Source organism: Triticum dicoccoides, chromosome 3B (genome assembly GCF_002162155.2).
Source record: "Triticum dicoccoides isolate Atlit2015 ecotype Zavitan chromosome 3B, WEW_v2.0, whole genome shotgun sequence".
NCBI classification, from domain to species: Eukaryota; Viridiplantae; Streptophyta; class Magnoliopsida; order Poales; family Poaceae; genus Triticum; species Triticum dicoccoides.
Genome location: NC_041385.1, coordinates 655,737 through 666,339, shown reverse-complemented (window position 1 = coordinate 666,339; position 10,603 = coordinate 655,737). Strand labels below are relative to the sequence as shown.

Genomic DNA, 10,603 nt, shown 5'->3' with positions numbered 1-10,603 from the left:
GCAGTTCATGAAATTCTTAAGCATGAGTGATACCTATTGTATATGTCTTTGTCTTATTTGTTTCCCCGAGAATTTCGTGACTCTTACGACGAGGTTTTTAGACTTAGGAGTATCAGGACTGTGCAGGAGTACAAGACAATACCATCAACAACCAGACACCCCGCCCCCATACCTGCCCCAAAAACAGTGGCGGGCTGCCTGGTCACTGGTCGGACGAAGAAACAACACCAACAGGGCTACCCGCAACAGCCCCAAATGCCCGAACTGAATGACAGTCCCCATATCCATCCCACATCTGGGGCGGATATGGGGCCGCGCCCGCCATGTCGCACTAAATGCGAGTGCCGGTGCCAACTAGCCCATATCCGTCCTCCCTCCTTGCCGCTCAAGGTCACCGCCACCAGACATAATAAAAAGTAGGTGAATCAATGTACCCTTTCAGATTAAGACCAAAAAGTAGAAAATGATTTAACTTTTTAAAAAGCGTAGGGCCATCAATGCGGATATGGAGTTTCACTATGAATCTTGTTTGTTCAGTAAACAGAGAAGATTCGTAGCAACACTCCATATCCTTTAGAAAGGGTAACCGAAGCTTACCGCTTTTGGATGATGCGGCTATTTAAGTCGGTCGCGTCGCTCCTCGCCTGGCAAGGTGGGACTAAACCGCCAACCTGGACAGTCCAACACGCATGTTACATCTACACTGGAAATCTTAAGTCCAAACAATTTATTTGGTGTTTTAACAACCCCGTCAGCCCAACACGGACTAAACATCTAGAATGATCGGCATGCATGTGTTTGCATGTATTTGGTGTTTGAAAATAGGGTTTGTGGTTGCAAATGACAAAAATAGAGGCCCGCCCATTCCTTGTTCAGGGACGCATCCAGGCTCATCCGTGGACGTATAGAGACATGGATTAGGCTCTAAGTTCTCAACTACTCCCCACTAGCTAGTCACGTTCTCTTTTCTGTGCATTTTGTATGGGTGGTATATATATATATATATATATATATATATATATATATATATATATATATATATATATATATATATATATTTGGCGTGTTCGTTTTGCCAATAGGAAAATGTGCAACGAATGGTTTTCTACCACATGCATGAAAAATATCTGATGGATGCATGGCCCAAAAGGAAGCAGGAAAAACTAGATCTGTTTTTTGTGGAAGCTCGCTAGCTATTGGATGGCACGGATATGGCCGGAGACATATCCTGAAGTTCTCTGTCACGAAATCCTGACAGGGGCAGGGCCGATAGATATGCACATGCATGCAGTCCAGATCAGCATTCAGCTAACACAAAAGCCAAAGCAATATCCATCTACAGCGCTAGCTACCAATGCGCAAAACAAGGACCTCGCTCAATCGAATTGAATCAGTTTGTGAGCTAGCTTAGCCTTCTTAGTGTGGTCCTTTGGATCCTATTCTGCCTGTTGTTGGCTGCATATACACATATGTGTATCAATAATTGAGGTTTTGCAGCAAACGGAAGGTGCATGAAGACAATTGTGCAGTGAATGTACCGCGTCCTCATCCATGGTCCACATACATAGTATATTGGGTAGTCCTGTGTTAGCATGTGTAACTTCTATCTCTTTTACGTTTACTCGACTCCATGACCATGATAACGAATCCAAGGTCCGAGACTACATTTAGAAAAAACAAGCACAATTACATTTTACGTTGTGCCTCATATACCGTGACAGCGCCATTGGTATAGCTCCACAGGCACGCTGAATTGTTAGTCTAGTCTCTTCCTGCTGATACAGGCTGAGTCAAGTTTAAAAATGTCACACGAGACATTGTTAATCAGCTTCACAATCAGTTGCCCACTTGTGACTCACAAGTCATAAGAGCATCTCCAGCCGTACGGCCCCCCAGGGCGCTGAAAAATAGCGGCCTGGGGGCGAGCCGGCGCTAGTTCGGCCCCTGGGGTTCGGTTCGTTCCCAGTCGCACGCCCACGGTCGCCGCGGGTTCGGCGAATTTCGTCTTGTTTTTTTTCAAAGTGAGCGAGTTTTGCATGAACTCTACCATTTTTCGTCCAAATTTATACAAAAGCGTAAAACATGCGTGAACTAACATAAAAACGAACTTAAAACGCCTAGCTAGTGCCGCCACCGTCGCCACCGCCACCTTCTACATGCCGAGAAGCCTGTAGAAGCGGGTGTTGTCGTCGCCGCCGCCGCCGTCGTCGTCGCGCGCCTCGCCAGCGGTGTCCCTACTGCACCCCTCGCCCGCGGCGTCCCTGCTGCACCCCGTCGCCCGGGTCGCCGATAGCGCATGACGGCCCGGCCTCGACCTCGTCGTGGCTGTCGATGACGATAACACCACCTTCCTCGGCGCGGCGACGGGCCTCAGCGCGGCTGCGGCCCTCGATCTCCAGGTAAGCCCGACGCTGTTGGCGCACCTGCTCGCGGACGTAGTCCTCCCTCGCCCATTTGAGGAAGGACACGTCGTCGGGTGCCACCATGCCGGCGTGCTCCGGCTTCACGGGGGCCATGTCCGGCTCGGGCTTCGGCCGGACAAGGCGAAGGGAGCGCCTCGTCGGTGATGTCGCAGGCGACGACTCGTTGATGACGAGGGCGCCGCTCCGCGCGCGACGCCCGAGCGGTGTCTCCTCCGGCTTGGGCTTGACTGGGCGGATGGCCGGCGAGCCGGAGCCCGGCGAGGAGGGCGACCCCGGCTCCATTCGACGCGGTATCTAGGAACTACCGCAGCGGCGAGAGAAGGAGGGGCGCGCCGGGTACTCCAGCCGCGGCACGTTGCCGGTCTCGATGTGGTCGAGAACGGCGTCGAGTGTGCGGCCGGGGATGCCCCACCACTCGCGCCGTCCTTCGGAGTTGAGGCGGCCGCGGGGGATGACGCCGTTGGTGGAGGCGATCTGCTCCTCGCGGCGGGCCTGAAAGTACAGCGTCCACAGCGTTTCGCTGTCAGGCGCGTACCTCGGCTCGTTCCGCTGCTCCTCCGTCAGCAACGAGTGTATGCGGGCGATCTCCGCCCGCCGTGCAGCTCCTTCGGGGACGGGCGGTACCGGGACGCCGCCGGCGCTCAAACTCCACGCCCCCGGCACGCGCATGTCGGGCGGTGCCGGGTACTCTGCCTCGTACAGAAGGCGCGCCTTTGGCTCCTAGAGGTGTCGGCGGCCAAAGCCATTCGCCGTTGCGTCGTCGCCTGGGTATCTCTCGGCCATTTCGCTCGTCGGCGGTGGAAGGCAGTGGGGGGAGAGCTCGTCGGCGAGAAGAAGGCTTTCGCGGGAGGGAGAGGGGGAGGGTGTGGTGCTCACCGGCGGGGAGGGGCGCCTTTTATAGCTAGAGCGGGGGTGGCGGTGGGCGGCATGCGGGCGGACGCGTGGCGCATGCGAGCGGACGCGCGTCAGCGGCGTCTTCACTACGCCGCCCGTGAGCGTCAATGGAGGCTGACCGGCGCGGCAGCGCGGCAGCCCGGCAGCCTTCGCATTGATTCCCGTGGGAACCGAGGCGATGGGGTCGACGAAGCAGCTGTCTCGCTGACGTGGCGGGCCCGCGGCTGCTTCGCGCCAAAAACGCTCGCCCCGGCGCCCCCGAGCGCCACTCGACACGTCGGGTTCGGCCTGGGTGCGCCGGCGCTGATTTCGGTCCAAACCGGCGAAAAACGGGCTCCTGTGGGCGCGGCTGGGCCGATTTTTTCTGCGCCGGCAGAGAAAAAATGCCTGGGGAGGCCGTTCTGGGGGCGCGGCTGGAGATGCTCTAAGTTAGGTAAGGACTAGGCAAGCATTGTTGTACTGGAACCAGTGGATACCACCAAACCCCTACTATGGAGACAGTTGTGTGGAGCATTGTCCAATCAGTTGACCTATTTTCTTGTTACTGGGTAAAGAAAGATATTTTCTTACCCTGTGACGCCGACCCTGCAAACTTCGTTTTGATAGCGAAAACAATTAGTTTTTATTCCAATCACCAATGTATATGGCAATGATTTTACAAAGTTTAGCACCGCAGATGCTGTCATTAAGCAAGCGGATTTGATGGGGTTACAGATTTGGAAGATGGCCAATTCTATGCTGAAATTTTGAAAAGGGTGATTTTTTTTCAGTCTTGGTCGATATCATATCGCTGAGATCTTACATTAAGATCTTTGCAAAAAAAATCTTCTGTTTTTTTTTCTTTTCTCTCCTGTATGTTATGCCACTTGACTCATACTTGATTAAATCTCAGTCGAGTGAGACCTAGTCACACCCTTTTTTTAGCTAGTACAAAAAGCTATGGGGCCTTGACAATTTAGGAATCTTTATTTTTTTTCCCTAGGATTTCAGGCGTAAGCCAAGGGGATGTGGAAGCCGCCATTGGTACAGCTCCATCCACATGCACGCTGGATTAGTCAACTCTCCTTTTATTTTGGTGAACACACGGCGAGCCAAGTCTGAAAATGTCACTTGACCCATTTTAATCACCTTTGTCTTCTTCAGCTAGACTCGAGTAGTGAACGCACACATCCAAAGTCCATGGTTCATACTAATGGAGAATCGACTGAAGCAGCATGTCATGTATCCATCATCCATTTGGGTGTACACTGCTGCCTGAATCCTCATATTTGCATTCCATAGGAAAAACGCACATGCTTCTCGTAGTACGTATTAACGCGTAGCATATTCGAGTCGGAGTGTGTGCATTATCTTGGACTATATGGGACTATCGAAATGATGTGGTTTTTAACATACAAACCATCACAAAAAGATTGCAAATCATCTATCGGACAACTGGCTGGATCCGTACGTGGTCGTCACTCAGCCATGCGGAAGCCAAGGAGCATATGGCGTATGGATGCAACCGTTGGGAGACGGTAGCACGGGATACTTACAGTCGGTTTGGATGTCAGTCCAATAATCGGATAAGTGTTTAATCATCTTGTCCTATTTGTGCCGGTTCTGACGATTTTTATTTGATTTCACTTCAGATCATCTTGCGAGCATGTATCAAAATACGTAATTGATGTTTACTTGGTTTAATCAGATGATTGCATATCATTTTAATGCAGAGCCCGGGGTAATCATTTTTTCCCAAAATACATATTAACGCGCTGCATGAATTTTTCTCTGCTTGGTGGAAGGGGGAGCGGGGGGTGGGGGAGGGGTTGTTAGCGCCTCAGTGGCGGACAGCGAACCCCATCGATCAGAGAAGCAGAGGGCACGCATGGTACAACATATGGCCGCAACACATGTGCACGTACAGTTGATCATCCTCTGCTTGTTACCTCCCTCAGATAAGTACAAGAGAAGCAGCAGTGGAGTGGAGGCCACCACGGAGCCATTTGCCAAATACTGCCCATCACCTAGCTAGATTGCCCTCACGTCGCCCTGGCAGTTCTGCAGAGCATTGTACATATGTCTTACCATTTGACCCCCCTTTTTCTATCACCAGTAAAAAAATAACTTCTTTTTGTTTCTACTCAGCAGCATTTGCCAAATACCCCCTCGAGGCTGGCAAAAACACTTGTGCCACATTCAAAAGACATAGCAAAATTCAACACCGGAGAGGCCGACAATTGCTCAAAGAGTGTTAGATTTGTTAAAGTTTTGAGGCAGGAGTCATTTTGGGAGTGTTAGATTTGTTAAAGTTTTGAGGCAGGAGTCATTTTGGGCCGAGCTTTTATAAAAGGGCCAATTTAATAAATCAATTATCACATGCTTAGATTTTTTTTTTTTTTGAAAAGGGAGGATTCCCCAGCCTCTGCATCAGAACGATGCATACGGCCACAAACACACACACACACACACACACACAATCTCTCAAAGAAAAAAAAATTATCTAGTGTCACAATTTCTCAAAGAAAAAAAGATTATCTAGTGTCACATTCTGTCGTAACCTAACATGTCGCGTGTGTGTGGCATTTTATACACGGATGGTTTGACTTGGTACATATGGATATACTTGCATTCACACTACTGTACTGACGTTGACATGCATACGAGATGCCAATTCACCATACTTTGGCACTCTATGGTACTGCTAGTGGCAATTAATTAGAGATGGAGTAATGTGTCATGGTTTTCCTGTGACGGAGCACGGCGAGAGCGATATAAGATTAATTTTTAGAACAACCACGCAGGCGAAGAAGGATGGAGTTACATAAATAGACGTGACATTTTTCCCGCAAATAAAAAATAGACGTGACATTTTTACGCATATAAGTCACCTTAGGAAATTGTGATAAGTCACATTTACTACAGAAGTTTTGTAACTTAAACTGTACCATAAAATACATACTCTTACTACAGAAGTTTCATAACTTATAAACTGTATCTCAATCTTCACATGGTAACTCATTTTTATGATTCTCGCCAGACCACATGTGGGTAATATTTATGGATGTTATTAAAGGGAAATTTTCTACATATGCCATCTCCTTCGTTGGAGTAGTCTAGCATAAAGTTATTGTGCTTTCTGATGAAGGAACTGTTAGTTGTACCAAGGTATTTATTGTCGATGATGGAGATCCACCAAAAAAAATAACAGCAAAATTAAAATTTAAAAATTAAAATTAAACAAACATTCTAGATTTATGCATGACTGGAGTAGGTTTTAAGCAAGAAAAGTGAATGCAATTTTCAACAAAAAATTGTGATTATCATTTTTGAGAATAAAGTTGTGAGTAGCTAACAACCAGTCTCTTTCACTTGCTAAATTGAAACAATTAACAAATGCGTGTTCTTTCCTGGTAAGCTTTTGGCCCACCATAGCAAGCTTGCCCCATCATTCACTCTATTGACACCGAAGAAAGTGAAGCAGCTAATGGGCCCAAAACCAAGAGCCATCACATGATAGTATTCAGCACGTTTACATGCATGGATGCAGTAACATCTGCCTATCACTTTCATCAATCTCTTTCTCTACTTTGGAACGGCATATAGAGTATTTGCTGAGACTTACCGTAAAGGATACTCCTTTTTTATTATACTACCGTAATCCACATGGCCACATATGTACTTTCTTCTGCTTTACTATAGTTTGATTTTGCCAAAGAATACCAATTGACTTAATTGACAACATCTCTCAGTCGTCCGGAAACACTTGAAACATTGATGCCAATTCTTGAGCTGAAGGCCTGCACAAGATAGACAACAGAAATTAATTGATGCAATTAATTGACACGTGTGAATTTCATGGAATAGATAATAAATTAGTTCAATATGTAGATGTAAATAAGTCCTTCACCACGCAATTAAAATCATTTTCCAATTGTTGTAGACTAAATTTAACACATAAATTCTAGCGGGTGGAGACGGAGGAAGAGAAAAGGAAGAAATTAAAATTTGTATGGCACATGTGTTAACTTAAGGTCATTTTCAAACTTGTTGGTTACCTTTCACCAATTTGTCTCGCTCTACATAGAAACGAATCTGCAGTTGCCATTTTTTCACACATATGTGGATGCATCCGCTTTAATCTTCCCTTTGTGCCTTGCACTTGTATACATAATAAAATTTACTTGAATACTTTTCTGACTGCTCAATCGGTTAAATATGTACACTAGAAACAAACGTAAACCGCAATAATAAATATGGGAACAATAACTAAAAGGTTGTGGTCAAAATGAATACACAGACTCGTGTGCGCCTTATATTTTACAACATAGGTTGTAATTTCTTGTGATGTTAAAAGTTATACCTATATATGTACGTACCCGGCAGTGTATGGTGTAGAATATTTTGTGGGTAGCAACAGATTGATTGGCATTGATGACATCGGCGCCTTCTTCCTCAAGGATGGTGATCACCTTGTGGAGCATGATCGGCCTCTCTGTGCCGCATACAAGCACCACATCCATGCTTGTATCATCGTGTTGCCGCACCTCCACCACCGGTGCTGAAGCCTCCCAATGTTTCTCTTGTTCTTGTGACCCTGCACCACCACTCGTGGTTGGGGTGGTGGCGGGCGTTGAAGCGCCACTAGCCCCTCTTGCGGCAGCCATTGCTTTCGCAGAGCTCTTCCTATGTTGCAGCTCGTCGACCCTTTCCTTGAGCTTCTTGATGTATGACACAGCCTCATCTAGGCTGCCTAGCTGGGTCACTGTAGACTATATACACATATAAGACGCAAAATGTTAGAAAAATATGAGAACAAATTATTTAAAATATCAAAGGATGTTATTTTTTTACTAAGATAAGCCATCTGCTTTTGGTAATGGAAGAGCCATATTTTCCCATCTCTACACATCGTGAATGCACATAACCACACATAATAAATCTTTTGAGTTTGAAAATTATATTATTAAATCATGTCATGTAAAACTAACCATGGATTTTCATCAGACTTTTTGTTTCGACTTGGCAGAGAGATTTCTTTTTTTCAAGAACACACACGAGAGTTGCATGTCTTTTGTATTCAGAGTGGGAAAACGGTACAAAACAGTTACAGTTACGGCCAAAATACCACAGGCGGCCCTTGGCAAGGATTGAGAGAGAGTTTGATAAGCTAATGATTTATGCGTGCCAACCGAATGTCTTCGCATACCTACAAGTCATTCTCTTCTTATCGGTTGAGATTCACTTACCGTGTGATAATTTCATCCTATGTAAATCATTAATTAAATTGTATCGTCCTTACTTAGTTTCTAGTCCAGAAGTTAATTCTTCTGTTTCTCAAAAATCTTACTCGCTCCCTCCAATCCATATACTTCTCGAGGTTTTAGTTCAAATTTAAACTAAAGCCATGGCAATTATTATTGATCAGAGGGAGTACTTCATACTATCTGCATCCAACTACGTACTTGCTACATGATAATTTTATCCTATTTCTAGATACCGGTGAATTCCATTTGTCACCCTGATAGTAATTTCAAACAGAGGGATATATGCCTCCTCTTGGTAATTCGAAATCTTCTCAGATTTGTTGCTAGATATCAGTTATGTACTACATCAATTTATTGTTAGCTTGGCCTTTCAAACGTGACACTAGCTTGGTATTTCCTAGGAACTTGGGGCTGTGTATATTCAGAAAATGCCAGCAATATGAAATAGAGGTGAGGTTAACGATTTCTGTGTTTAAATGCTACTCCCTCCAATCCAAAATAAGTGTCGTGGTTTTAGTACGACACTTATTTTGGATCAGAGAGAATAGTATATATGTACACCCGGAGGAGGGTCAAAATAAGCATATGACTGTACTGGTCGATCGGCTAATTTTAGCTGTCCATCTCAACACAATAAAAAAAGGAATTATGGCTTACAAAATCATTAATAGGTTGTACGTACATACGTCACTGTTTATGAGGAAAGCAACACATTCCAACAGAACTAAATAACCGGTCGTACGTAAAACTCAATTGCTCTGGCCCATCGTCGATTACGATATTTCATGTGTAATGAGAAGGACTGTACTTAATTACTAGCACTATTGGATAGTGGTGGATACTGAATTAGTTAGAGTGACAATTTGAAATGCCAATATACTCTGTTTACTAATTATCATTTGCCACTAAAAGAATTCGCAACAATTAAACGTGCTCATCTTCTCCTTTTTCCTGCGACAGATCGATTTGCATCCATGGAGAGAAGCAGCTAACTAAATAGGAGTATCACATAAATCAATTATGATGGAAGCGAATTAACAGCGTATGGGATGTTTGTAGTCTTACAGGGTTGGAGAAGTGTTCTTTTGGGATGAGGGAGGCGAGCTTGGCGCAGAGCGCCTTCATGTGCTGCCTTCTCTCCCTCTCCGCCTCCTTCCTCGGCACCACCCTCGCCGTCGTGCCGTCCCTCGTCCTGCCCCTCTTCCTGCCGGTCGGTTGCGCCTGCAGCTCCATCTCGAACTCTCGCGCGCAAGGAGTTGCACAAGAACTCGCGCACAAGGTTGCGCCTGCAGCCGGCTGGTCTGGTGGTCTAGGTCGAAATGCAACCAGACTGAGTGTATGACCACAAGAGGCAACTGTTAGCTAGCTGGAGAGGGTGTTTTGTTTTTCATGGAGCAGCAAGAGGTAGGGGATGAAGAATTCTGGGAGGTGGTTGGAGGAGGAGTGTTAAAATGATGTATTTATATACCACATAATAATAATTCTAAATATTCAATAGCCACTCATAACCCTAGAATTGGACCCTACACTGACGTAAACGAAGTTTCATTTGCTCTCCACCCCGCAGTGTCCTGGTCATCCATATCCGTTCACCAATGTCCCATGCTTGCCTGGCTGTCATGGCCTCTTCATGCTTGGGGATGTTTCAACGGTGTAGCCCGCCACAGTTCCTCTGTTGCGCTTCATCGCCCCGCGTCCCATAGCGTCACCGCTTGACTCCTCCACATCCCAACCAGGCATCACCGCCTCCACATCCTCAACCCAGTGCCTTCTTGAGTCCTACAACGAGGCAAGCGCGACGACTCAAATGGTGGATCAAGAGAGGACGGAGAGAAAATTAATAAAATAAAATGGGGGGAGTTATAGGCGGGTCCCACATTCCGTCATTTGGCCTATGGGAGCTCTCTCAAGTGTCAGAAAGTACCAGAATGGCCAAACCTCACTGGTGGAAAAAGGGCCTTTGGTCGCGGTTCGCAACTGCCATTAGTCGCGGTTGCGCAACCGCGACCGAACGGGCGCGACTAAAGACCCCCCCCCTTT

The 10,603-nt window shown here is 46.4% G+C and overlaps 1 protein-coding gene across 1 annotated transcript; it reads right to left on the bottom strand.

Annotated features, from left to right (window-relative positions):
• Positions 1 to 6,637: 6,637 nt before the first annotated feature.
• Positions 6,638 to 9,977, bottom strand: LOC119280380 (transcription factor bHLH168-like). Its single transcript, XM_037561245.1, has 3 exons — positions 9,629 to 9,977; positions 7,676 to 8,068; positions 6,638 to 7,096 (listed from the first exon to the last, which is right to left on the bottom strand). The coding sequence occupies exons 1-3, from the start codon at positions 9,794 to 9,796 to the stop codon at positions 7,028 to 7,030; spliced, it is 630 nt and encodes a 209-aa protein (XP_037417142.1). The 5' UTR covers positions 9,797 to 9,977; the 3' UTR covers positions 6,638 to 7,027.
• Between the last annotated feature and the right edge of the window lie 626 nt (positions 9,978 to 10,603).

Bases quoted from the DNA above. Each gene is read 5' to 3' on its own strand.
- LOC119280380 (XM_037561245.1), bottom strand. From the start codon at position 9,796: ATGGAGCTGCAGGCGCAACCGACCGGCAGGAAGAGGGGCAGGACGAGG. The intron at 8,069-9,628 runs GTAAGACTACAA...ATGTGTATATAG, and splicing joins AAGAACACTTCTCCAACCCT to TCTACAGTGACCCAGCTAGG. The intron at 7,097-7,675 runs GTACGTACATAT...TATCTTGTGCAG, and splicing joins TCTACACCATACACTGCCGG to GCCTTCAGCTCAAGAATTGG.